The 26,957-nt window shown below is 40.9% G+C and overlaps 3 protein-coding genes across 6 annotated transcripts; 1 reads left to right on the top strand and 2 right to left on the bottom strand.

Annotated features, from left to right (window-relative positions):
* The first annotated feature begins 601 nt into the window (after positions 1–601).
* Positions 602–8,186, top strand: LOC117417966 (ectonucleoside triphosphate diphosphohydrolase 7-like). 3 transcript variants are annotated; one of them, XM_034030412.3, is made up of 13 exons: positions 602–735; positions 1,466–1,594; positions 1,720–1,905; positions 3,267–3,472; positions 4,054–4,204; positions 4,371–4,474; positions 4,559–4,618; positions 4,907–5,058; positions 5,618–5,784; positions 5,979–6,306; positions 6,819–6,904; positions 7,169–7,330; positions 7,543–8,186. In XM_034030412.3, the coding sequence occupies exons 2-13, from the start codon at positions 1,587–1,589 to the stop codon at positions 7,757–7,759; spliced, it is 1,827 nt and encodes a 608-aa protein (XP_033886303.3). In that variant the 5' UTR covers positions 602–735; positions 1,466–1,586; the 3' UTR covers positions 7,760–8,186. The 3 variants fall into 3 exon arrangements, with proteins under 3 accessions (XP_033886303.3, XP_058841089.1, XP_058841090.1); XM_058985106.1 differs by having other exon boundaries at positions 649–669; XM_058985107.1 differs by lacking the exon at positions 602–735 and adding an exon at positions 753–839.
* A 490-nt stretch (positions 8,187–8,676) lies between these two features.
* Positions 8,677–17,947, bottom strand: LOC117418617 (CREB3 regulatory factor-like). Of its 2 annotated transcripts, none has more exons than XM_034031813.3 (9): positions 17,817–17,947; positions 13,477–13,660; positions 13,271–13,396; positions 12,134–12,896; positions 11,540–11,713; positions 10,985–11,174; positions 10,713–10,786; positions 10,084–10,206; positions 8,677–9,499 (listed from the first exon to the last, which is right to left on the bottom strand). In XM_034031813.3, exons 2-9 carry the CDS (start codon positions 13,483–13,485, stop codon positions 9,384–9,386), a joined length of 1,575 nt encoding a protein of 524 aa, XP_033887704.3. In that variant the 5' UTR covers positions 13,486–13,660; positions 17,817–17,947; the 3' UTR covers positions 8,677–9,383. The 2 variants fall into 2 exon arrangements, with proteins under 2 accessions (XP_033887704.3, XP_033887703.3); XM_034031812.3 differs by lacking the exon at positions 17,817–17,947 and adding an exon at positions 15,597–16,073.
* A 911-nt stretch (positions 17,948–18,858) lies between these two features.
* On the bottom strand, positions 18,859–21,949 carry LOC117418618 (V-type proton ATPase subunit e 2). The gene is made up of 4 exons (XM_034031815.3): positions 21,722–21,949; positions 20,357–20,404; positions 20,077–20,180; positions 18,859–19,845 (listed from the first exon to the last, which is right to left on the bottom strand). The coding sequence occupies exons 1-3, from the start codon at positions 21,823–21,825 to the stop codon at positions 20,087–20,089; spliced, it is 246 nt and encodes an 81-aa protein (XP_033887706.1). The 5' UTR covers positions 21,826–21,949; the 3' UTR covers positions 18,859–19,845; positions 20,077–20,086.
* Between the last annotated feature and the right edge of the window lie 5,008 nt (positions 21,950–26,957).

Raw genomic sequence — 26,957 nt, 5'->3', positions numbered from 1 at the left:
CAAATGGCCCATCCCTGTTTGGTTTTCTTGAAGGGATAACATTTTGGGGTTCAAGAGGGCAGTTATCTGTTTTGGGGTATAAGTGGGGTTTGTGGGGTAAAGCAGGTAAAATTAGCTCAGCAAGAAAAAAAATGTGGGTAGTAGTACCACTGCGCTTGTGAGGCGTTTGGAACTGCAGATTACAACGTCCACTATTGGTGACCATACGATTTCTAGAAGTGCAGGGGACATATGCATACAATGAAGTTAAATCAATTCTATGCACCAGAACAAATACAGTGAAGCACGAGAACAAAATGTCTCGGTGACCCTTTTTGCAACCACTGTTTAAGTAACCGTCTCATGTATTTCAATGGGCTGTACTACAGTTTGAACCGAGTCTGCTTTTGCAAAATTCCTGAGTCTTACTTAGCCATGGCAGTTTACCTGTATTATATATCAATGGCTCATATTTGTTCAGGTTATTCATTAAATCAAATTATTTCCAGAAACAAACAAAGATACCTTGATCAACGTAAATAATAATATAAACGATATTTATTTATTTATTTTCTCATAAAATGCTTGTGGTGGAAACCGCTAATCTAGCGCTAGCACAGCATTTACGTCAATTTCCTGTTTCCTTGGTGACGTAGCGCCGTATTCCGAGGGGCAAGCTGCTGAGCTAAGGTGTCCAGACTTCATATGCAAAACTCGCCGAAGATTATAAATAGCAGTCTTCAATCAAATAAAGAGGTTGATGTTGTAATATTAATATGTTTGTAACGTTCGATACTGATTGCGTGACATGATGTGTTTTTTATGTGTGGTATATTTTTAGTTTATTAAGACATACTGTGGTACGTAATTTGGAGTTTCTAGTTACATTATAAATTATACAAACAAATGAAATACCACTTTAAAATCCTGTGTGAACGTTTCGTTGCCGTTGCTTGACTGTGCTGAGCTACAGAAACTGATCGGTGTGGCTCTGTCGTTGTTTACTCAGTTATCTCTTAATATTAATAATGAGGACGTCAGACTTGATCATATGCGACGGGTTCATAAAACGAGATTGTTGTTCTAGTCATGGGACTGCTTTTTCTCTTGGACTAGGCGTTTTTACTATCGTTTTTTAGCCACGTCTTGGTTGGTGTGTAACCCGCTCACTGCTTGAACAGAGCCCCCTATTGACTATACATTGTTATGATCTTCTAAGATTTAGAATGCAGTGTGATCAAAGCCACTTTTAAAGGGTTTTTTTTGATGGTTTTGTTTTTCTCGAGTTCATTATTATTAATGTGTCATGTTGTTTTTCATTGAATTTGATATAATTGAGTGCAGAGTATAGTTCCTGTTTTAGTGTCTTCTGTCTGCAGTCCACCTGACACAGACAGGCAGGCGCAGGTGTGAGGTCTAAGTTCAGCTCTCAGGGTTGTTTTTCTGTGAAAGCACTTATGTAATTCTCTCTTCTCTCCTATCACAGTTCCTGCCGGCCTTGTGTCCCCAGAGAACTGAGCAGCTGGAGACATGTAGCCACAGCACCATGAGGTGACAGAGATTGATAGAGGCTCCCTTTCCATTTCTGCCTGTACAGCCCTGGACATATGGCAAGGTAAGGACAGTTGTAGCCTGGAAAAACGGAATGCTGCCAGAGGAATGACATTTTTGTAAAATTGTATCTGACTACAACCCTCTTAATTTTCCTTCCTCTTTTTTTATTCCGTCTGGGTGATTCAGGCTAAGTGTCGCATGCCTCCTGCCAGCCTCATGGCACTTCAGCCTGTCCCTTTCCATGCTGAGCGTCACGCCGAGACAGCGCTTCATCGGCATAGTCTCCTTCTTCACCTGCTTCCTGCTGATCTTCCTGGCCTTACTGCGACCTTGGCCCTGGAGCCAGGCCACCAGGAACAGCCGTCTGGAGAAGTGAGTACTGAGCTCAACTGAACTGGGGTTTGCATGCTCCTTTCAGATTGTAAAAAACGAGTGGGAGCACTACCAAGCATTCCAAATAAGATAGTTGAAGATAATATGAACATTTTGTAAAAGCCCTCACTTGGAAAATGTAGACAGGCAAAAATGTTAAATTAGCTACAACAGAAACTGATTAACTGCTTCTTAATAATAATAATAATAATAATAATAATAATAATAATAATAATAATTATTATTATTATTATTATTATTATTATTATTATTATTTAGTGCTGTAAGGACATGCAAAAGACAGCACCTACTGCAACACAATGGGCCAGATTGCTGGTGGACTGTCTGGCCTACTCCTATACTAAATCTACAAAAACACAATTCTATCAGTTTTATATTGCCCTCTGGTGGAAGTTTGTAGTATAGTATTGTCTTTTTGCCTTGGCAGTGACTAATTATTTCACTTAATAAACATCCTGAAAAGAGGAGAATTGAAACTTCAGGACCTCTTGATCAATTAGCACTTAAGGAGTCCACCTTCCCATTATTGTAATGCTCTCAGGCAGTGAGGAAATTAGCTGATTTTCTAAAGAGTTAATCGCGTTTTGTTCCGGAGCCTCTCCAGTTAATGCAATTTGCATCACTATCACCAAACAGTGGTCTTGAGAAAGATGGTGTTGAATTACTGCCGACGGAGGGACTGACATGTTAATTTTTGCTTACAACAACAAAATTCTCAGGTCTTAATCGAGTTAATGTCGATCCTTTGCTGTTCTGATAAGCATCTTAAATGAGATGTAGTCAGCCTCTGAATGAGCACAGTTCTTCTTTTCTGATGTAAAGCCTTTTAACCCAGCCGATGAGAAGTGTTGGACCCAGCTGCCGAGAAACCCAATCCCTGTAATTGAGGGCTATTTCATTTTTGTCTCGTGGGACAGCTAAATCAGAGGAAGTCGGAGAATAATGTTTCACTGAATAAGCAAAATGCAAGAAATTTTGCAAGGCTGTGAATTGTTTCAATTAGCTGCCCACCACCCCCCTTATGTGTGCTTTACCTCCATTGTTAGTCTATTAAACCCGACTGCCCATTAGCGATGCCCACTATTACTAAGAGGTAAGTATTCATTGTGAGGTTACCTGAGAGAAGAAGGCTTTCTAACATAACCAGGTGCTAGAAAGTTGCTTAAAAAAAAAAAAAAAAAAAGTGCACTCACATATTGAGGGTCCTCTCATAATGCATGCATTTTTGGCTAAAAGAGTGAAAAATATCAATAAACGTAAATATTAGAAACAGAAAGAAAAAACTTCTGTTGATATTTTAACACTGACCTTTCTGTCTCTTCCCCCTTCCCCTCTGTCAGGTACCTAGACATGGTTGAAAACATGGAGGCAACAGATACCGAGGACCCCAGCCTGAATTTCGGAGTGGTGGTTGACTGTGGCAGCAGTGGCTCTCGTGTTTTTGTCTATTACTGGCCTCCCCACAACGGAAACCCCCACTCACTGCTTGACATTCGACAGATGAAGGACCGAAACCGTATACCAGTAGTCAAGAAGATTAAACCAGGTTAGGCACAAGGCTTGTATTTACCCAGAACAGCTCAGCTGAAAAGCCCCCTTAATAATCAGGGGATGGAGCAGGGATAGAAGGATTGCATCTACCCGGTTCAAAAGCCAATTCCTTTAACGGGACAGTCTGGTAAATGAGATATTGGTAACATCTTGAAAACTACATCCAACTGGGGACATTCCTTAGCACTTATTGGTAACCATGAGAACAATAATTGTGACCAACTTTTGCATAGGTTTTCTGGGCTAATAAAGGCTACATTTCATAGGCAATTGTTCTATGTTCAGGAAATCAATTTTATTAATATAAAACTAGCTAGCAATAATTTCGCCGATGGAGGAGTAGTTAAATTATTTTTCTGCCTAGTTTCTTGTTAGGTTTACAAAGTTCAAATCATGTTATTCCTTTGCTTTTGTCCTTGCTTCAAAATAAGTCATTTTATCTTCAGAACCAAATCTTATGAACTAATGTAAAGGCATGTATCTAGCTTTTCTATGTTCTGTGGAAGTTTTCAGAGAACTTAGACCTGCAATGCTCTTTTGGTCTATGTTTCTTTTATAGATTATTTTTGTTTTCAGGGATCTCCACACTAGCATCAACACCAGACAAAGCAAGCGACTACCTCCAGCCTCTTCTGAGCTTCGCCGCAGAACACATCCCTAAGAAGAAGCACAAGGAGACTCTTCTCTACATCTTGTGTACTGCCGGCATGAGGCTTCTCCCAGAGAGGTATTCAAACCACTTTTACTAAACCATTGAAACACATTGCCTTTGACACAGTAACCCATTACTATAGCTGAACCTAACTATTGAGCCACTCCATCAGTGGTTCCCACTGTTTAAATGCATGTTTGAATGTAGTAGTTAGTGAGATTTGTGCTCATTTCTCTTCCAGCCAGCAGGTGGCGATCCTGGAGGATTTGAACACTGACATACCCCTTCAGTTTGACTTCCTTTTCTCCAGCTCCCACGCTGAGGTCATCTCTGGGAAACAGGAAGGTAGTTGAGTCTGATGGTGCATTTGTTTTAAAATGTGCTTCTAACCCTGCTGTGTACTAAAACTGGGATTGGTTCTTTCCTCAGGAATGTATGCATGGATTGGTATTAACTTCGTGCTTGGCCGTTTTGACCACGCAGAGGAGGGTGAGTGTGCGACTGAGGTGGCAGATTACTCGCGCCATAACTAGGGCTAATCTGCACAAGATATTACAATATTTGTTAAATTAACAAACTATCATGTAGCAGTGTGGTCTGGATACATTTAAACAGTATAATACACAGTGTGCCTTCTGTTGCCCTATCTAAATCAGGGAGCTTCACCAACTTGTCTGTCTGCTTAATATTCTTCTTCAGTTGGATAAAGTTGGGTGTCTGGAGTTGTGAAGGTTGGGGTTTGGATCCCTGTTTATCTCCCATGTTGTTGATTTCCAGGAGAGGACACAGTTGTTACTGTGACAACAGATTCCCAGACCCAGCACCCAGTCTCCCGCAAACGCACTGTGGGTATCCTTGACATGGGTGGGGCCTCGCTGCAGATTGCGTATGAGGTGCCCACCACTGTCAGCTTTGCCTCTCCTGAGCAGGTAAGTTGATCTTGCTGGAGTATGAACTTATTGCCCCACCTGAAGCGACAACAAAAACCACCTAGCTGCATAAATCAATCCCAGTAGTAAACTTGCTGACTCGAATGAGACCTGTTAATGTTGTGATATGCCCAATGAATTCAGAGCAGTGCCCTGAGTGCTCAAATTCTTGGTAACTGGTAATTCAGTAATATGGTGTTCGAACCCTTGGACCGGTCTGAGTTTCTAGCCCTGCATGTGTATTTTAAATATGTGCTTATCCTGAAGTATGTAAAAGTAATTGTTTAATAATTAAGAAACCTTGTAGCATTTGCAAGTTTCTGAAACGTGTTTACTGTATTAGATTTTGTGTGTGTTTTGTCACAGTTTCTTGTTGAGTGTTTTACATGCAAGCTTTTCTCAGATGCCGTGAAGGTACATTTTTCTTAAGCCATACTTGGTGGTGAGGTGGATGTGGTGTAACACCAGGCAGTGTGGGAGACTACTTCTGTCTCTGGACCTAGAGGTGCGGTGTGCTGGAAGTGTCCCTCTCCTCTTCATTCTGATACTTTGTTTCCAGGAAGAGGCAGCAAAGAGCGTCTTAGCAGAGTTTAACCTGGGCTGTGACGTTCAGCACACGCAACATGTCTACCGAGTGTACGTCAGCACCTTCCTGGGCTTTGGTGGCAACATGGCCAGACAGCGCTATGAGGACCACCTCATCAACAGCACAGTCTACAGAAGCAGGTAGTTAATCTGTGTGGAAACTTGGCACTTTGAATTACTTCATAGGACATGTCCTCGGTTTCTTCCACCTCCATTTAAAGAATAAATAAATACATAAACAACAGTTAATAAATAATAATTACATTCGTAATGGTGTAATTACAACAGACATAAATGTACACGTATTAGAATGCCCTAATTGTTTGTGTGTATAGGATGACTGGAGATCAGACAGGAATGAGTGCCACATCCCCATCCCCAGACCCCTGCCTCCCAGTAGGGCTGACAGACACTGTGCAGAGTAATGGGCAGACAGTGTTCCTGCGGGGCCAGGGGGACTGGTCGAGGTGCCTGGACGTTGTGAGACCCTTCCTTGGGAAGACAAACGGCAGCACCTCTTCTTCACTTGGGGGAGTCTACCAGGCACCCATCAACTTCCACAATAGTGAGTTCTACGGCTTCTCTGAGTTCTACTACTGCATGGAGGACGTGCTGCGCATTGGGGGGCACTACAGCAGCACCAAATACACCAGGGCAGCCACGGTAACGTCACATTTCAAATTGAATAAGTTACTATCAACTGAGACAATTCCAAAGTTCTTACATCCAACATGCATTGTATATCCACAGGAAAATATGATAGAATTTCATAAATCTTTCTAATTTAATTACCCAGTGAACTGCATGGCAATATAAATTGCTTGTCCTGTTGAAGTCAAAACACTTATACCTTTGTGCGGTTCACATCCTAGGAGAGACGTGTGGGAATAGTCACACATTACTTTCATCTCTCCTGACTTCAAAGAGTAAAAGTACAGTTTAAATTGCCCTTACTGAACATCTGTAACATGACAAATGTGATGAATGAAAATACTAAACCATTAAAGTGGAATGTACAAAGAAAATCAAGACCTCTTATAGAGAGTGAAAGTGGCTGCTTAAATGGCTGCCCTGTATAATTATTTCTTTAAAGTAACCCAACTGTACAGAAGATTAATGTCCTGTCCTTGTCAATGATATACTTATCCTCATTATCATCGCTGTTTTCTATATAGGATTATTGTGCCACCAAGTGGTCGACTTTAAAACAGCGACTGGACAGCAAGCTTTTCACTTCACAGACTGACCTCCACAGGCTTAAGTAAGTTACTACTTATTTTCAAGCAATATTGAATAGCTGTGGGACAGAGGCACCCAGGGGTCTCGTTTCAAACGCTAGGCCATATTGTCTCATTTTCAAACATTACCTCCAGGTCTTCCTGAAATACAGTGACTAAGGGGTCAATTTGATCAACCTGTAACCCACAAATGGATTTTATTTGAACCCTGGGAGTAACCCCCTGTATCTCTCCTAAAAGTAACGCAGTCCTCCAACAGTACACTGCTGTTTCTGTTACACACACAGGTACCAGTGCTTCAAGTCTGCCTGGATGTATGAGGTGCTACATACAGGTTTTCAGTTCCCAAAGGACTACCCCAACCTGAAAACTGCCCAGCTGGTGTATGACAAGGAGGTGCAGTGGACTCTAGGAGCCATTCTCTTTAAAATACGATTCCTACCTCTCAGGTAAATGCAAGTAGGCTAATGTAATCTTACTCCTTGATTTAGCATCCTAATTAGCCTTAAATAGTGTAAAGTTAAAATACAAACTAAAACAAATTATTTGTGGATATAGAAGTGTCTGCACTGAGCTAGTGCTGTATTTGTTTGTGACCAGTGCCTGTATCAATGTTGAGCTGTACTATATGAGCACGTGCTCGCCTTTCTCTGTCTTGCAGAGACCTTCAGGTGGAAGCATTCCGGCAGTCTCACTCAAGCTGGATTCGCTTCTCCTTTGTCTATAACCACTACCTGATCTTCGCCTGTATCCTGGTGGTGGTGCTCGCAATCCTCTTGTACATCCTGCGTCTGCGGCGCATTCATCGGCGAGAGCAGCGATCAGCAGCCACTCTGGATCTGCTGTGGGTGGAGGAGGGGGAGCCCCTCAAAGGTTGAGGGGCCAGCAGGGAAAGAGGGGGGATTGGGGTAGAGGAAAGGGATGAGGGATGGTAGTCAAGTGGAAGATATTTCAGGGGTGTCACTTTTTTATCATCCCCCTCTACAGCTTTCCATAAATTTAATGAGAATTACATTCCGGTGTTTTTATTTTTTCATATCCTGGGGATCAATTCTACCTCATGGTAGCAGACATTTTTAAATTTTTCTAGAGACCAGTTGTAAAATTGTTGGGAATCAATTGTAAAGGAACTGTAAGGGATGGGTGAATACCTGTGGACTAGTTAAATGAAATCAGAGAATATGGAACTCATGAACTGTAATGCAGATGCACTCCGGTTGTACAAGTCTTTACTGCCTGTGTCTTTGTAAAGGAAATTATACATTTTAGTAATTTAAGTTTAAATAAAGTGACAAATTGTAATTACCCTGTTGTTTGTACGTGTTTGTTTGTTCAGGTGCATGATACAGACAGGGAGAAACACTGCACTATACAGTGGTTACCTATTTTTGGTAAAATGTGTTTTCTGATTGAAGCCCACATAACTTGGATGGAACTAACCAAATTAACCAGTTGGTGCTGGGTCCAGTAGAGATGGGTTCTAGCGCAGCGTATCAAACAAAAATCAAGTGCAGAAATAAGCAATTGATCTGATCACACTGTATAAAATTCTGTCTAGAGGAATTAACCACATAGACACAACATTTAATTGTTCAATCCCTAGCTTTCATGTGAAAGATTGTTATGAGCAAACCCAGTAGCATATAAGTTTGTAGAATTTTTTGGACAGATACCACACATGGGAGAAATTAATTCCTCAGAGATATCAGAGCATTGTCTAGTCATCAAAACCTCAATGCTGACCACGGATAGGAAGTCATAACTGGCTAAATAATATTGAATACAGCAAAAAATGTAAAAAATAAAATATATATATTTTATTAATACAACAGTTGCTTATAAATATTAAAATCTACATTATACAAGGTATACAGTACGTTCACAGAAAACAGGAATAATAAAATATTAGGCTTTTCTATTTGCACCACACTTTTTTTAAGGTGGGGGCCACTGCAGCATTAAAACTGAGCAAACAAAGCGGAGTCAGAATTAAATAGGGCATCTTAATTTCCTCCAGTGATTTCTGGGGTGCAGAGAGAGGGGCTGTGTACAGTAAAACATTATCAACATACAGTACCTGTAGGGCGAAGCTGAACTTGATACAGGAGTGCAGCTAATATTCAGAGAATGATATCATGGCTCGGTAAACGTACCACAACCAGTTTTTTTTGTTTCAGGTGTGAGATGAAAACTACATAAATGTTGTTGTTCTACGAAACGGAAAAGTGTATTCTAGGTCTATATGGGGTAATTTCCTTGGTCCATTTTGCCTGCAAAAGCCATCCTCAGTAAAACTAAAAGGAATTTAATTATAAAATTAGAGAAGTACAAAGTGTCTTGTTGAAATCTAATTTTAAACTAAGTTTCTGTTTAGCAATGCTGCAAATCCATACTCCCATAACAGCAGGCAAACTCCTCTTACATAAACAAGTGCAAATAAAAGTGAGAGCGGGCAAAAGGGCTGGATGCAGATTCAGCTTTAAGAGTCTCTGGAAAGGAGATTCAGACTTTAGAACCAGCAGCGGGGAACCCCGGTCCCTTCACCAACGACTCCCCCCTCGCCGTGCTCTCCAGCACTCTCTGAACAAACTCTTTGGAGCATCCTGCCACTTCCGGCCCTGCCAAGGCAAACAAAAGCAGAAGAGCATTAGGCTTCCTGACTAGGAGATGAAACACTAATAAATCACCATTAGGCAAAGTGAAGGACAAAATGCAGTTGTTTTTTTTCACAACACACTTCATTAAAAGCGCTTGTTTCCTGGTAGCTAATCCTTTCCTGTGGTACAGGTCAGATTTACTTGGTCAAACGGCATATCCTGAAAAAAGCAATGGCAGGTCTTGAATGGGGCAGTGAAAACGTTACTCATGCTACATTTAGCAAATGGATTGTGAAAACTAACACTAAAACAGCAGTGTGTTTTAACTATTAAAATCTTTAATGATTGTTACTGTATCTGAATATTTATACCCCTATATATAAAGATGTGGGGAAAGAACAAAAAGAAAAAAAGACTCCTTTCTGACCTGGAGGCATAATATAAGACAAATTGCTTTAAACTGTTATTAAATCAATTTCCTTAATGGCCAAAATATATATTGCTTGTTCTGATGTACTAACGAAACAACCTAATCTAAATGATATTTGTGCAGTTAACCAAACTGACAAACAGATTTCATAAACAGGTTTAATCATGATGAATACCCCTCAATTCTTTCATAAGGCACTCCAGTTTTTCATTCATTCCTTTTTGGTACGGCTCACTCCTGCTCTCCACTCTCCTCCTGATGACCTCCTTGATCTGCAGTAGCATATCCAGCAGGCTGTCTGCAGGAAGACAAGGAACATGAATTAGAGACACTGGCTGATCAAGCCTATGCAATTAACTGAATGTCTATGGCTGGTGATCCAAACTGAAGAATACTTTCTGAACTCAGGCCAGAGAATCTTAAAGAGATTTATTATCCCTCCCACCAAATAAAACACTAAGTCATGAAGATGACAGTAAAAAAAAAAACTAAATGAAAATTGAATTCGAAGCGATTTTCTTTTCTGAAAATACTAACTAGTAACACAACCTGCTGAGGACAAGAGGTTGTTTTGCCAAGTGTTCACGAGCACACAAACAATTGTACACAATTTACTCCAAAGCTTAGGTTCAAAAACATCTATTTTATACCGTTAATGTTCATGTGTGTAGCCTGTGCAATTCACTGTGATGGAAACATAAATACACAGTCCTGTGCGATTAGATGTTAGACGGAAACGAGGTAATAAAGCCTTGACTGAGACCTCTGTGGAATTCTTTCATTCCCCCTGTCTGTGCCACTCACCATGCTCATGGTTCAGCCCCCACAGCTTGATCTTGTTGGCTTCGTGCTGAGCTTTCTTTTTGAGTCGACAAGCCCTGAGATTGGGGAAAAAGAAGTGAACAGCTGAGCAATATATTCACTCCAACTCCTGCTTCTCTCACCCCTGCCAAACAGGCACAACCCAGCTGCTACTCATCTTACATTCTCTGCAGTACTGCAATTGTGTTGCATTGTGATGGATCAACGCCGTCCCTTCTTTTCCCTCTACCTCTGTCACTCCCTATTCTGGTTACCTGGAGGCCAGCTTGTTTTTCTCTTTCCTGGAGCGGGCCCTGGCAGTGACAGGCAGGTCGTTGGCAGGTCTCATACCCTCGATGGCTCGGTTCAGCTTGCGCAGCTGCTCCCCGATGCTCAGCAGTTTGCGTGGGTTGGGGGTCAGGTCGCTGGCATCAGTCCGCCGAGCTTTCCTCGACCCATTACTGCCTGAAACAATGTGGGTCAAATGTCAGAGGGTACACAGGCGCTACAACCAGCCACTAGACTGGGTAGTAGCAGAAGTCAAGACACAGTGTTGTATTAGAGTTAGGCAACTAAAACAGTAGTTACAACAGAACTAATTCCCAAGTCAGCTCACAGACAATATAATAAAAACTGGATCTGAGTAGTGGCACTCATTAACGGGGGACAAAAAAAAATAAGTTAGAAGTGTGATTTGAAGTTTATTTTTTATTTTTTATTTATTAAAAGTAAAACGTGGCATTTAACACAAACTGACAAAATACTGCTCTATATTTACTATACTAAAATCAATCTGAGCCTTTCCCTCCCGGCAATATTGCGGTGCTCACCTGCAGCCGAGGCACTCTCTCTCTGGTAGAGGTTGCTGGGGAGTGTCTGAGAGCTCCAGCTCGATGATGGCTCGTTGCGCTTTCTTTTGCTAGTGGACTCGCACCCGTGGCTGTACTCCCAGAAACACCTCTGTTTCTCTGTCCTCCCAGCAGGATGATCCTCCAGCTCTGGGCCTGGTGATAAACACAGCAGCCTCTAATGTTAAAACAACTGCAGGGATGATAATGTATGCATTTGGAACAAGTAACTGGAGGGGAGTTTACCTTAAGATGCAGCCCTGTGTGTTATTGTTGTTTATGTGGCATTAGAACATCACAGTTTATGTTTAATGTCTAACAGTGTGTCCAGGCAGAGTTGTAAGAGTTTCCAGAGAAAATAGTGTTTGATTGAGAGAATTAGTGAGGGTCTGTGTTTGTGCAAGAATGTGTCTAAAAAAGTGTGTGTGAGAGAGAGAGAAAGACTCGAGGTATAACTCGTAATAAAATCCTGAATATGTCATTTATGTTAAAAATAAATAAATAAATAAATAAAAACTGCAAAGTGGAGTACATCTCCCTCTCCCCGATTGGAAATATATAGTCCTAGGGACTCACCAGACTCAGCCTCGGAGGAGCTGGACTCTTCTCTCTCCTCATCCTCATCCTGCTCCTCCTCCTCCTCCTTCTCCTCCTCCTCATCAGAGGCTCCAATCTTGCTGTCAGACCCCTCACTGGAAGCAGAGTCTGACCCTGCTTGCATGGAGTAGTTGTGCTCCTCACTGGTGAGCTCCAGGGCTGCCTCCGAGACCATGGCCGTGCAGGATGGTGAGGTTGGGGAGCTGGCCTCGGTCCCCTGTCCTGTCTCACTGTCCCAGTCAGCCTCCCCCATCTGGCTGCCGGGCTCATCTTGGTGGTCCTGCTGAGACTTCAGTTTTCTCACATCTTCCCATCCTCTAGCTGACTGGATTGGGGCCTTTGGTTTTTCCACCTGCTTTGACTCATGTGGGCTAGCTTTCCAGCTCCTGCTCTGAGACCCTGTCTCTTGGGCCTGATCTCCTTCCTGCAGGCTTCCTAACTCCATCTCTGCGTCACACCCTCTCTCAACGGGGTTGTCCAGCAACCCATCTGCAGCTTTATCTAGTTTGTGGGACATCCCCCGGTCCTTCATGACTCCCTCTCCACTCCCTAGCTCCCCCTCCAGGCCCCCTTTTGTGTAAGCTATGTCCTCCAATGCAGACACATCCCAACGCTCAGAGCATTGCTCCTCCCCAAAGCCATCGTCCACCAGGTCACTCAGCAGCTCGAATGGGCCCTTCGGGGGTGCCCCTGGGTACCCCAACATCAGCACAACCCCCCGAGAGCTGTGGGTGAACTCCAGCTGGGGCACAGAGAGGGAGAGGCAAATGATTTGATTAAATTGCATCGTTTTAACAGCTCTAGAAATAGCTTCATAGGCTTTGGGATTGTTGTGACCACAAACAGTATTGCAAAAACAGATCACATTCAATTATGTCTAAAGTCTAGTATGATATTACATGAATTTCATGTTAATAATTCAGCTTTATGCAACCCTCAGGCTATTAATAAAAAACAAACTTGGCGTCTGTAATCCTGCTGTTGATCCTTTGACAAATAACGTTCTTGTGACTGATCCTATTTACCCCCACTAGCTAGTACTCTGTGATGCTGCCAGCTATTCTGAAGGAGGTTTCATTTTAGCATGCCCTCTGGTGAACCCCTAAACTTCCTTACCTGATCGCACACATCCAGCTCTGTCCTGCAGCCTGACACGGAAGTTGCAGATTGGTCAAAGGTGGCGTGCCGTCTACATATTCCATAGGCATCTCCAAACACGGGTTCCATCCCATTGGTGCCTGGCTGGAGAGAGACACAAATGAGGGATGTCAGTACAGAAACATGTGACTGCACATGTGTGTTTGTTACTGTGAATGATCTACCTGTGGCATGACCAAGGCTGCTGTCAGAAGGCACTTCCTCTGGTTTTTGTCGCTGACCCTGGTGGGTAGCAATGTCCAGGCACAGTGAGACAGCTGCAATAGTCCTCCACACCTGGACAGTAGGGTCTGGAGAGGGGGGGTGATTTCAAGACCCCATTCACATCACAGCTGCTTGTTTCCAAACCTTAAAAAGATGCAAACAACAAACACCATATGCTATCTTTAACAATGTAGCCACAACACTGTGTTTTGTCAGACACTGGCAGAATGCTGATAGAGGCAAGCCTGTCGACAGAGGCGAGGGAGGTGGCTGAATTCCTCATTAACAAAGCATGTTTATATCCTGCGTTCTTACACACAAATGTATCTGGGTAAAGATCTATCTGCTTGCAGCCTGTATGCTTATCCTAGATCCCCAAAATAGCTGTTTAATCTCACTGCACCCTGTGTCATACAGTCTAGGCAGCACAGCCTAAATCTCCAGGGTGACTGTGACGCATTAGGCAGACAGAGGGAGAGACACACAGAGAGAAGGGATTGAGAGGAGGAAGAGAGACATGGAAAGAGCGAGAACACAGGGATACCAGCTCCCAAAATATTCCCAGAAAAGCCAGTCCTGGTTGTTAAAGCAGTGTTTGCTACTGGTTATCAAGCTAAGGCAGCTAGTATGACCTAGAAGAAAGCAGCTTTGCATAGTGGTTTGAATTGGAAACGTGGGACTGGGAGTGCTGATGGAGCAGTAGAGCACACTGGTTACTGCTAAGGGACTAGGAGGTTGTGTGGTCTAGTGTTTAGAGCTGAGAGACAGGAGACTAGTACCAGATATGAGGGGCCGGGAGGCATTAAAGGCTAGTTTCTGGATCTGATGGACTGAAACACATAGATAGTGTGTGTGGCTTCCATTAGTTTGTTTTATTAGTAATGAGCAGGTTCAGTGAATGAATGAATGAATTATATATATATATATATATATATATATATATATATACACACACACACACACACACACATACATAATCGATTATAAATACTCAAAGCAAGCATAGTTCTATAAATCACTTGATACAACCTCCTTTTTAAATTGCCCAGATTTTGAACTCATTTGAGTAATTCACTAGAAGACTGGCTCTACCTCCGCTACGCTCCCCTGCCTCCCGAGCCCGCTCCTTCTCCACCCTTGCTCCGCAGTGGTGGAACGACCTTCCTACAGATGTCAGGACTGCCCAGTCCCTGACCACATTCCGGCGCCTCCTTAAGACTCACCTCTTCAAACAGCACCTGTAGAACTCCTCTGTTGTATCCTGGGACACTATCACCCTTCATTTAAATATGCTTTATTTTGCTCTTATCTGCCCCCTATTTTACTGCATTTAATCCTGTACCTCAGAATATTGTAATCTCCCAAGTGTTTAATCTGTAGTATTTTGTACTTAATCATATCCTGATGTAACTATCACTACTTAATCATATCCTGATGTAACTTTCACTATTATCTGCTGTATTATTGAATTGTGGTTTGTCACACTTGAGAATTATTGTATTTCTTGTTCTTATTGTATGACTTATATTGTAACACTTGAATGTATTTGTAGTTGCTTGCGATTGTAAGTCGCCCTGGATAAGGGCGTCTGCTAAGAAATAAATAATAAAGTAATTACTTTAGCTGACACTGCAGTAGCATATACACAGTCCACACCTACCAATTTGCATTAATACGGGACACATGCTTAAAATAACCAAAATAATCATGTGTGACGCTTTTGACACTTTGCTGGAGCTTCAGGCTACATTGTAATGATTGGCTCCGGTTCTTATGTTGCAGCTGAAGCCACAGCAACTCCATGAACTAGAAGTGGGTGAAGCACACTAGAGATCTGTCCAGCATCAATGACTCCTGTCTCCATTTCTCCCGTTACCTACTCTTTCAAACAACCACCTCACTTCTTAAAATCACGAAACTACATAAACAGCCCAGACCACGGCATGAAGTTGGGATGCAATTTGAGCGCAGCTCATATTGTTCATCTTTATGTAAACACGTTTACTTCTTAGCAAGAGCATGTCAAGCATGCTTCCTGACTGCATTAAAAAAAAAAAAAACACAGATAACAGTCACTCACCTCCGACTACAGATGTCTTGTCTCCCCTCTCTTGTTTCCAGATTTCTTTAATGGTGACTTTATACAGCAGCTGACAGCAGCACTGTCCTGTCTATATGTACCACTGACAGTATCGCCTATGCAACACTGTTGCCGTTTAAAATGTATCGCACCTTTACTGTAACAATTACAAATTATGCTGTTGTAATACAATTAAAATAAAACAAACAAACAAAAACACTCTAAATGCAAACACATTTTTAGTCCAGAATGAGGGAAGTTAGTTTCTAACAGCTGGTATTGAACTGGCCTATGTTAACGAATAGGGGTTACCTTATTTATGTATGTATTTATTTTCCACTGATAATCTACATTACTTGGTACCTTAGTTTGTAATATGCAGTGGTGTAATTTTATTTTGAACTATACAATCTCCACCACTCACGTTTGGTTTTGCTATTCAGTTCACAGAAAATAGTCAAGCAAACACCCCCGGATGGAGTAGATGGTACCTTCTGCTTTACTCAGATCGAGAATTTGCAGAAAAAAAAAAAAAAAATTAAAACAATACATGATGTCGATCCAGGCTGGAGAAGAATGACCAGGAAAACGAAACTGTTTTCGCGATTTAAAAAAAAAAGAAAAAAAAGCCAGTTATGTAAAAAAACGAAACTTCACAGTGCATGATGTGAAATGGAAACTATTTAATCTGTAAACAACACAGAGTGGGTGAAGCCATTTCACAGCACATTTTGAAAAACGAATATGGAGCCCTGTTTCCCTGCTTTTTACACTGGTAACATGCATACAGTATGAATTGTTTTCATGCTTGGAAACACCACGGTGACACTCACCAGGCACATAACTGAGATCTGAGTATGGTCAATGTCTTCACTACCAATGTGCATACCTTATAGTTATATAGTTTTGAGTGTAGAAATGATACTATATGTAAAACCTGGAAAGTAATTAGCTGTTTGTCGTGTCCCTTAGAACCAGTCCCTGCTCCCTCACAGTAGTGTTTATTAGCTGTTCCCAGACCTATCCACAAACACACTGTGGTTACTGTACATTTGGGGGGGGGGGGGGGGGGGGGGGGGGGGCGTGTCCAGTCTTAAACAGGAACGCCTGATAAAATACCACTGGGATACCGTCATTGTGGCAATCTAGTCAAACTAGGAGTAGACCACAGCAATGGCAACACAGTGTTGCACCTTTCTGTGCTAATATGAGATGGTGCTTTAGTGCTGTGATGGACAAGCCTGTGTGTATTGGCTCAAACCACTGTGCTGGCTGCTGTGTAAAAAAAGGTTATCATTATGGGAACATTCTCCTAGGAGCTATACTGTTATTGCTTCCTTTCTGCTATCATTCAAAAAAGAAAGAATACAAATTAAAATGCTTGTGCAATAATGCCTGATTGGTGGATGAAGGTTCTGAGGTTGTTATTGAATGCAGTTGCCATGCAACGGTGAGATACTCAAATTAAAATGGTGTTGAATGATTACTGCAGACTAAATGCTAAAACAACGCAATGTATTTTCACGGTGGAAGCATCCAGGGAAAATTTAAAAAAAATGAGAATACTTAGTAAGGTGAATGTTTGTTTGTTTTCTAGCTGTGCCTGTCAATAAACACGCAGGATCCTTTAAGCTATGTGTTTGACCCACCTGTTGAATCATAAGTTTTGTATACAAATTCCAAGGAAGGTTTGAAAAAGTCTCACCCATTTAAAAATGAAACTGAAAGAATAGAAAGCTTTCAGGCTGGCCCAGAACACAGACACGGGTTCATCGAAGTGCACTTCATTAACAGACGGGCACCGTTGTGATTTTAACCCTTTATTAACATCTCCATTCTGCACCAGATCTTCTTGCAGGCCGATAGACCCGTTACCAATGGAATACCCCACATAGTATTTCGATTGTTTCCATCTCTGACTTGTGATTACAATGAAATCTGAGACAAGGGCCACCTCTGTATAAACCCACCAGGATACACTGAACCTTCATCTGAAGCCTTTGCATTACGCACCCTAGATTGATAGGGGGTGGGACTCCCCCTCATGATACGGGAGATGCAAATCTTACAGGGCATTGCAAGGCAAGGACACTAGTCTCAAGGGGAAGTGTGTGATTAAAAAAAGCTCACGCCAACTGACGGAAGTATCCATGCTTTAATCAGGAAGAAGTGTTTCTCTTGTTCAGACAGGATTATAAACAGGAAGAGCAGGTGACCTACCTGTACCAGTAAGTGCTGAGATGGGATCCCTGGCCCGATGGCAGGTAAGAAGACGGTATTTGTTGGCAAGAAATAGACAGACACCTCTGCTTCTGGTTTGAAGTGTGTTTTGTTATTTTGTGGTTATGAAAGTGAAGGACACATGATTAAACCACAGAGCTCGATCACATGTCTCTTCACCTTGTTTTCAAACACAGTACTTAAAGGGACAGATCTCCTATATGCAGAGCTGAGCTAGGGAAAGACACTGGGCTTTTATCTTTGTCAACTGGTTATGCTCGGCAGTTAATCAATCAGTAAGAAAAACACCTATATTGGAACTGTAAGGGTAGTTTTTCTTGTTTACATTTTCACAGGTGAGTAATAATGGGCTAATTGCTACCAACAGAGTAATCATCAGGCTGAACCAAAAAAAAATGTGTTGTGATGTAATTTTTCTTAATTATGTTGATCCTTTATGTATGTCCTTATTTTAACTGTATACATGTAGTCCGATGCCTGGTAGTAAAATGTGTGTAAATAAGTGTACTTGTTGTTATTGTTAATAAAACAAACAAACATTTGACCCACAAAAAAGTATTGATAAAACTGACATATTTTATCAAACAATATTGGTCAACAGGTTTAATCCAGAGAAGCAGTGGCTTAGTTTTCTATTTGCAGGTTTCACTGTGTTTTTTTTCAGTTATCTAAAGAATGTAATCTGCAGTGCAGTCTAGACTTCGGGTTCTGACTTCTAGACTTCATTTTTTTTGCTGTTTCCATTGCCCTTTGAAATACATGCTGGAAGAAGTCACTCAGGAAATTGGCATTGAACTGTCAGTGTCTTCCCCACTCTAAGCTCCTGTGAGGTGCAGCAGTTTCCCAGCCTCTTTTCAAATGTTTTTTCCTACTCTAAATTATTGCTGGTGCACTTGACAAGGAACATTTTTTGCTCGACAGTGCAGTTATGTTTGTAATTTTTCTAGAGGCTGCATTAAATAGTTTCAAAGATTAGACTAGTAGGTTAGCACACACAGAAATACCCAAAACTGTAGGAGGAATTTTTTTTTTATATACATTTATTTCACATTTACCATTTTTGCACATTCCACTGTAAAACAAAACCAGCTACTTCATTGTGTTCAAAAGTGTAATGCAGACTTGCCATAAAACCTAAACTTAGTCCCCACTGCCTCCGAGCCAGAGATATGTTTTTAAAGAAATCCTTTCCTCAGAACAGTGCAGCAGAGATATGCAATTGTATTTTATTTGGGTTGGGGCACAGATATGAGATGTTACTGTGGCTTGCTTTTTCATTTGTGGTTAAACTGTCCTGTCTCTTAATCATGTTCTTAAACCACAAAGCCACTCTGCCTCCAGAACTAAAAATGTACACAAAACAAAAAGCACAGGTTCAAGGGTAAGAATGTATTGGCATTTCCTAAAGCATGGTGGCTCTGTGGTTTGAACAGTGGGACTGGAGGGCAGTGCGGCCTAGAACTGAAGTGAGAAACATAATCTATTGGTTCAGTTTCATCTAACCCACATCACATCATCTGCCTGGAACACTACTAAAACAAGTAACGCTTTTACTAGCAAATCTTGCATAATACAACACAGACATGGAAAAAAGACATTTCTGAATTGAAATAAATAAAACACAAACAATTTGTTCTGGGGTAATGTGTACAAGAATCCCTGGTCACGAATCGGACAGAAAAGCTCAGGTTGTAAAATATTCAACACAGGCAAGCTACCCTAAAATAAATCAATTAATCAATAAATCAAATAAAAATGTGCATGTTTAAATCGATTTCATGTTTCACCCGCTACAAGTGGATTGCAAGGAATCGTTATGGAAAGTAAGAACTCCAGGAATGTCATCAAATCTAAATATCCATCTTTACATTTTACATGTTAATAAAACCATTGTTTGTTTCCTTTCCCACAATGTTCGTCGCTTGTTGGTCAGGAAGGAGGTTGAAATAAAAGTGTGATCTTGGCTGAATGGAATGGAGAGCACTGACACAGAGGGGAATCCGCAACACTGCCAATAAAAGGAAATCATGACAGGGTTACAAAAAACGATCAATTTCCAATGCAGAACTTTGACAAATACCTTTTGAAAATATAAGAACAAGTTAACATGGAGAGCTGAGCCAAGCATGCAAAACTTACACTGTCAAAGGTGTGTATGGGTTTAAATGGGGGTTCCATGACAAGAAACAATAGAAATCTTCATTGCAGTTCAATTTGTCACAATCATATCACTGCTTACCTTCAGGGACTCACTCCCAGTAATACCTCAGGTACCAGATAGTCTCATTCTTCAGTTGGGGTCCAAATAGAGGGTTTGCCTGGGCCAGGATCGCCACCAGCCAGCTGGGAAAAGAGACACAGTAAATATTGTGCAATGCTATACTGTGACGCAATCAAACCACGAGGACAGACTGCCTCCCAGTCCCTCAGCTCAAACCAATAAGGCATGTTTTCATAACAATGAAATGTAGTGTCAGTTTTCCTTTCTCTGAATTAATAATCATAAATGCCATACTTACAAGAGATAGCAGCACACAGCAGTCGTTATCAACATTGTGATGACAACACTACAAAGAGAAAAAAAAAACAGAGAGAAAAAGGAAACAAACTTAATCTGGTGTCAAAGATCGAAGCAATCACAAACGATGGTTGATGGAATATCTGGATGGCACAGAACGATGGTTTCATTTATAAATATCTGGATTCTTCATCACACTTTCTTTTTGTTCTGGTTTTTAATGTACTGTGTGACACATTTTAAGATACAGGCATCAAAAAGTGGAAACAGGTTTAATGTTCTTGTTAATGCAAAATATAGTAAACAAGATTTTCATGAAATAGTGCACATAGGGAAGGCACTGCTTTTAAACTGTAGATCCTTTTTGTCAAATCCAGGGTGTTCCTTCTTGCTTTATTTGGGCTCCCTCTGGTGGTTACTTAACCAATAACAAGTTTAATGAATTATAACCACACTGTAAATGTAGCCGCACTGGTCTCTGGCTTCGTTTCTCTCATGACTGATAAACTTGTTATGCAAACTGAATCCCTGCCGTGCCATGTGTTTTGTATAAAAGCGGCCTTTCCCTGTAGCACGTTAGTTTCAAACATGATGGAAAATACAACATGGCCTCTGGCTGTCAGATCGAGCGCAGATTATTATTTTTTTCAAGGAACATTCTAAATAGGATAATTCCACCATACAAAACATGTTTTTTTTTTTCTGCAGATTTTCACATTCCAGAAATGATTAATGCTGTAATCAATTCAGGAAATTACTTTATACACCTGACTCATGTCACATCAGTGAACAGTAAAACAATAAATTGTGTTCTTAACAACAATGCTGAGGGGGCAAAAAAATGAACATGCAATATGGTTTAATCGATTCCAGTTTATTTTCCTGTACGTGTGAGTGAGAATATTGTCCTATAGGCCCTACGTGTTCTGTAGTCCTGCTGCTTCCGAGAAATAATCTGTGGGCCAGCTGCCTTCTCACTCAGGTCCCAAATAAATACAGAACTAAGGTAAGGGATGAGCACAAATGCCAATGTTTAGCTTTTATCTACATGGCTGCTACTGTAGCAGATAGATAATTTTACAAATTTGAAAATGATTTAAATTGAATAGTATTTATATATACAGCGGACAAATTTGGTGCAGCTGCGTCAGGCCAAGGTCCTTACATTACAAACCATCTCTCTGCACCTCAGATATTTCTTATCCTGTACGCAAATAACCAACATAGCAACACATGCATCTCAATATACATTTAAAGAAACATGTAGTATCTATGTATAACACTGTGCCTGAGGTTATTTATTATTATTATTATTATTATTATTATTATTATTATTATTATTATTATTTGGTCTGGATATATTTACCCTCGATTGGGTCCCTTCGGCACGAACCAGGGCGCTGCAATGCCAACCAGCCCCCACAGAGTGGTGAAAATGATCATTGGCACCGTCAGCGAGTGAGACACCATCTTCTCCAAAAATAAAATGACACAAAATTACAATATGAAAAAAAAATCTCAACCCCAGCTCCGTTATCTTCTGTATCCTTCAGCCAATGTTGATAGGCAGGTTCACCGTATATTATTGGGCACGCGTTAGTTCCACTTGATTTTGTTTTCATTGGTCCGAACTGCTGTCGATTATACAAGACACACTGATTGGTGGAATGGAAGGATGTGTCTCGTTTGATTGGTCCAGGACAATATAGTCCAACGCCTGTGAATAGTCAGGGGAAATGACATTTTGCTGGTATTAGTATCTTGGGTCTATATTTAAAATATATACAAACAATAATATGGCTCTTCAAACATTCAGAGAGAGCTGCTGGTTTGACTCACCACCTAACTAATGTATTCATTCAATTATTGTTACAGATGTTCTTTCTCTGCATGTGTAATTAATAAACACGTGTGGATACAATCCAGGTTGTGTACAGTGTGAACATGGCCCAGTCTATTCAATGATACCGGTATTAATTACTATATATACAGTGTGTGTAACTCAACAGCATTTAGAGATCAGTTAGTCACACTACAGCTATGGGCAAAACATTTTGCATCACCTAGAATTTTAGGATTGAGATACATTTATTTTTCTTTCTTTTTTTTTAAACTATATGAACATAATTTGGATACTTTATTTAACATCATGTAATCAAAGAAACTACAAAATATATTGCAAAAGTCTCCTGGAAGCCATAATAGCAGTACAGTATTTCATGTTGGATTTCGAAATGTCATATGGAAGTATATGGAAAACTACAAAGCGGCGTGTAATTCAATATGTTAACGTAACATTATTCAGCAGGTTTAATTCGACTTTATGAAGCAAAGTTTGTTAATTCTATAGGGTGACGCAAAACTTTTGGCCATAGATGTACACTGCACTCTGCTATTGTATCAATTTACTGCACTTTCTTTCACTGCTGTTGTTTCTAATTATGATAGTCCTCTACCTTCTATGATCTAGTAGTGTAAACCTGCCTTTAGTTCTGTCTCCTAACTTTTGCAGAAAGCCAAGTAGGTGTGCTCAAGAACAGGAGCTATCCAATTACACTTTGAGCTGGGTTATAGATTTAAGCCGATGTGGAATTTACTGAAAACGTTACAGTACTTACTCCAAGTTTGCTGGCTCGTAGTGTTCCAATTCCATAATTTCCACAGAATTCTTCTTTGGTATCTTGTGCTGGCTAGAGAGGGGTTGCAGGGGGACCAGACAGGCTGGCAGTGGTGCCCCACACATCAGTTCAAGGAGAATTCAGGGAAGGGGGAGCTGAGTACCAGGGGGAGCAGGAGGTATGGCAGGATCGTGGCGCAGGGCTGGGCCTTTCATGTTAGTCCTGGAAACTGATTTGCTGTGCTTTCATATTTTTGACTTTTTGTTCCATGGGAAAAGTATGGGGAATCTTGGCCTCAGAATACCCATGTTTCCTTCAGTATTATTTATTTATTTATTGTTTACCAGGATCAATTGAGATCAAGGCCTCAGAAGGCCACTTAATTTCCAACAGTGTCGTCTGGTCCTGGTTTCTGTACTGCACTTAAGTAATGGTTAGGGTTAACTATAGTAACTCTTTTTAAGATTCTTCTTTGTTATAGCCTAAATAGATTCAGTTCTTTCAGCCTTTCTTCATAGCTCAGTCCTTTACACCCTGGGATTAGTCTGGTTGCCACAATGTCCCTTTGGTGTTGTGGTGACCAATACTGGGCACAGTATTCGAAGTGCAGTCTCACCAGAACCTCATTAATATACAACCTCATCACAACCTCCTGGATCTGTGCTCTACACTTTTGGCTATAGACCCAAGCAGTCTGTTTACCTTTTTGATTGTTTCTCCGGATTGTGTAGTTGCTGACAGCGATCAATCTGTTATCATTCCTGGGGGGCTATAAGTGTGTCGCACAATAATTATCCCACAATCTAAGTCATTGATATAGATAAGAAACATGAAAGGTCCAAGGACAGAGCCCTGCATGCAGTTTGAGGATTAGCCTTTCATGTGGTACTTTGTCAAGCTTTTTGGAAAGTCCAAGTCATGTGATGTCATAGGCTCTTTGTGTCCATCGCTGCAGTGACTTCTTCAAAGAAGTCTAAAAGGTTTGTCAGACAGGAGCACTTTTTTTCTGAATCTGAGTTTACATGTTATGGAATTGAGACTGGTGGGTCTATTGCTTCCTTATTCTGCCTTATCTCCCTTTTTAATATGGGAATCATATTTACAACGTGCCAGTCAGCTGGGACAGACCCTGTGTTGACTGATTTGGGAAAAATCTTTGCCAGCAGCTTGGTGATGACCTCCTTTATTTCTTTAAGCACTCCTGGGTATACACCATCTGGACCAGAGGAGTTGTTAGCTTTGCTAGCATCCAGCCCTCTCAAGTTGGTGAAAACTTGTACAAATATGTTAGATGACTATTTTGTATAGCTATCAAGCTAATCATGCAATTCGTGTTGCTTCTAGTTTTTTTTTTGAAGAAGGCTAGAGTATCATATGCTGATCTTTACTTTAATTTGATTTAGATTTGTGGAGCATGTTCTGTGTCACTAGCCATAGTAAAGCATAATCACTTTATTATATGTTTGAGTTTTGGGAAACTAAAATACAGCAGCAGTTCAGTAAAATAAGCAGGGAAAAATAGGAAAAAAGCCTTAGACTCTTTTAGAGGCATGCAGATGATTCAGGATTGCCAATCCCTTTGCGGCATCATATTGGACAAATACAGTAAGTGAACTCATAGCTAAAGAATTTGTATTCAGTGCTGGCAACAGGTGGTGGTAAGAAACAGCTTGGAACAATCATGTATCTGCTCATTCCTGTAACACAGTTTGCCAGTTTGATACTGTCATAGTTATTATTATATTTGCCTTTTGAAATTTGCTAAGAAAAACATTTAGAAAGGGTGGAGAATCAAAACCAGAGTATTTACTCCACATCACCAAGATTCAAGGTCAGATGCATGTGTGCTCATGGTCTCTCCTCCCTCTCGACAGACCCATGCTGGAGGTGTGCATTCCCTCGGTGCTAGACCCCACACTGGCTCCACCTGGCTGCCACGTGCTCGTCGTCTTCAGCCAGTTCACCCCCTACTGGCTGGAGGGGGGGGGGGAGGGGGGGGGGGGGGTAGGCGGGCCTGGGGCAGTGGAGATTTTTAGCACTTTTTAAAAAAAAATTACAATTCATTTGGTAATAAGTGACTGGTAATAAGGTTGATAATAAGACTGTGAGGTTACTGCTGGACATGTGGCACAGATCACGACTATTCAAGTTTCACATTTCAGTTCTGGTTACTTGTCTACTTGAGTTTATGTTTTCCAGTATTTTTTGTTTGTTCTATTCTGACCCCTTATACTTTTATTTTTTATTTAGTTGCTGTTTAATGATCTTTGCAGAATCTGTTACAACTCTGTCTTACAAAGAAAAACTTTAATCTCTCAGGGCATGAATCAACTGGAGGAGTAAATATACAGTACAAACCTGAAACAAGAAGTCATCAACAGCGACACAGGCCATAGCTGCTTTGTCTGTGCATTCGTTATTTGGGCATGATATACTGTCGGTGTCTGGTACTCTTCCATTGTAATCTTGTAGTAATATATCTTATTAGCAGGGCGTGCATGTCAAATGCATGAATTGTTATTCGAAGGTCCAAAAGGATACCACAATTGAAATAGAGATGGTTATTAATAGGACTGAAAGGATATCAAGCTATACTGGAAAACAGAAACAAAAGAAATAATTGGTAAGGAATGATGTCACCACAGGTTAGGTATAAAAAGGTTTGTTTAAAAAATGTGTTGGACCAGAGGAATGAATGAGGACTGCACACTCTGTCATTCCCCAAATTGGTAATTATGAATGCCTTTTTCACATTGCATGCTGATTTTGATGAGCCAGTAACACCTTGAGCACTAACTCACTAGCTCTGTCTGAATCTAGTTGCCACTTGCAAACCTGTCTACACTGTGTTCTAAATGTTTTATTTTGTATATACTTCTTCATTGATTTGCTGGTTGATTAGATTCATTTGAATATTTTTTTATTTCTAGAATATTTTTCATGAAGCAATGTAATTGGATCAGCTCTATCTAGCAAGACCTTTGCCCTCGTTCTCAGACTACCATTCACCTATCAGGGGGCTGTATGTGATTGGACAGGGCTGTATATGATTGGACAGGGCTGTATGTGATTGGACAGTAATGATCAGCTGAGTCCAAGGAGCACTCTTCATACCAGTCTTGGCAGTTGCATTGCAGAACCTCACTTTTTGTTGGTAAAATAAAGTACAACTATAATATCCTACCCAGCAGTTCTTCATTGATAGTAAATGGATAACAAAGGAAGAGGATCTCATTAATGAGATGACGGCCCTCCCAGTGAACATACACTTTAATCAATCACTAACATAAACTAGTTTGGATGATTATAGCCAATCTAATTTTCTCTCTCTCTCTCTTTCTTTCTTTCTTTCTCTCTCTTTTTCTGCCCCACAGTTGGGGATGTGATGGGCTCTGCTGGCTGGAATGCAGCACTGGTTGCCCTTATTGACCATTGGTAAGGCTGACCCGGGTTCAAATCTGTGGCACCGCACTGCCATTGGAGCCATCTGACCTTGAGCTTGCTGGCTGAAGGGGAGATGATACAGCAGTTGATACTGGAGCCCACCCAGTATCAACATCCCTATATCCTTACAATTGTTAAATAAAATGCTTTTTTTAAAATGGTGTAATACTGTGTACAATTACACCAATAGCACTGTCTTATCAAGCTTTATCTACACAAAAAACACATCAATACATACAGAATAATCCCTGGTATCACTTTATAAGTCTCCTGTCTGCCTGAGAAGCTGTGCCTAATGGCAAGAAACAACATCACAAAGCCACTCTGTTTCCATAGTGCTGGGGTCCCTCCTTTCTCTCCAATAAGAGAGTTACTGTATAGTGAAATGATTAGGACAGTTCCCACCATTGTATTCAATTCACAACACTATATCTTCGGGCAAGATTAGAAGCTAAATGTGGAAACTGCTTTACTTCAAAGGAAGAGAGAGGGCCGAACTAGTGACAGAATAGAGTACACTGGTACTATCAATACACATTT

The sequence above is a fragment of the Acipenser ruthenus genome, chromosome 13, assembly GCF_902713425.1.
Source record: "Acipenser ruthenus chromosome 13, fAciRut3.2 maternal haplotype, whole genome shotgun sequence".
In the NCBI taxonomy this organism is placed as follows: Eukaryota; Metazoa; Chordata; class Actinopteri; order Acipenseriformes; family Acipenseridae; genus Acipenser; species Acipenser ruthenus.
Note: the sequence above shows the minus strand (reverse complement) of the source record. Positions and strands in the feature narration are given on the sequence as shown.

Excerpts from the sequence above, each read along its gene's own strand:
- LOC117418617 (XM_034031813.3), bottom strand. Across the intron at positions 12,897-13,270 it reads AGCTGGATGTGTGCGATCAG|CTGGAGTTCACCCACAGCTC; the intron begins GTAAGGAAGTTT and ends TCTGTGCCCCAG. Across the intron at positions 11,714-12,133 it reads CTCCTCCGAGGCTGAGTCTG|GCCCAGAGCTGGAGGATCAT; the intron begins GTGAGTCCCTAG and ends GTTTATCACCAG.
- LOC117418618 (XM_034031815.3), bottom strand. The coding sequence starts at position 21,825 with ATGGTGTCTCACTCGCTGACGGTGCCAATGATCATTTTCACCACTCTG. Across the intron at positions 20,405-21,721 it reads CCGAAGGGACCCAATCGAGG|TGTTGTCATCACAATGTTGA; the intron begins GTAAATATATCC and ends TTCTCTTTGTAG. Across the intron at positions 20,181-20,356 it reads GCTGTGTGCTGCTATCTCTT|CTGGCTGGTGGCGATCCTGG; the intron begins GTAAGTATGGCA and ends CTCTTTTCCCAG.
- LOC117417966 (XM_034030412.3), top strand. Across the intron at positions 4,475-4,558 it reads CATCTCTGGGAAACAGGAAG|GAATGTATGCATGGATTGGT; the intron begins GTAGTTGAGTCT and ends TTCTTTCCTCAG. Across the intron at positions 6,905-7,168 it reads ACTGACCTCCACAGGCTTAA|GTACCAGTGCTTCAAGTCTG; the intron begins GTAAGTTACTAC and ends TTACACACACAG.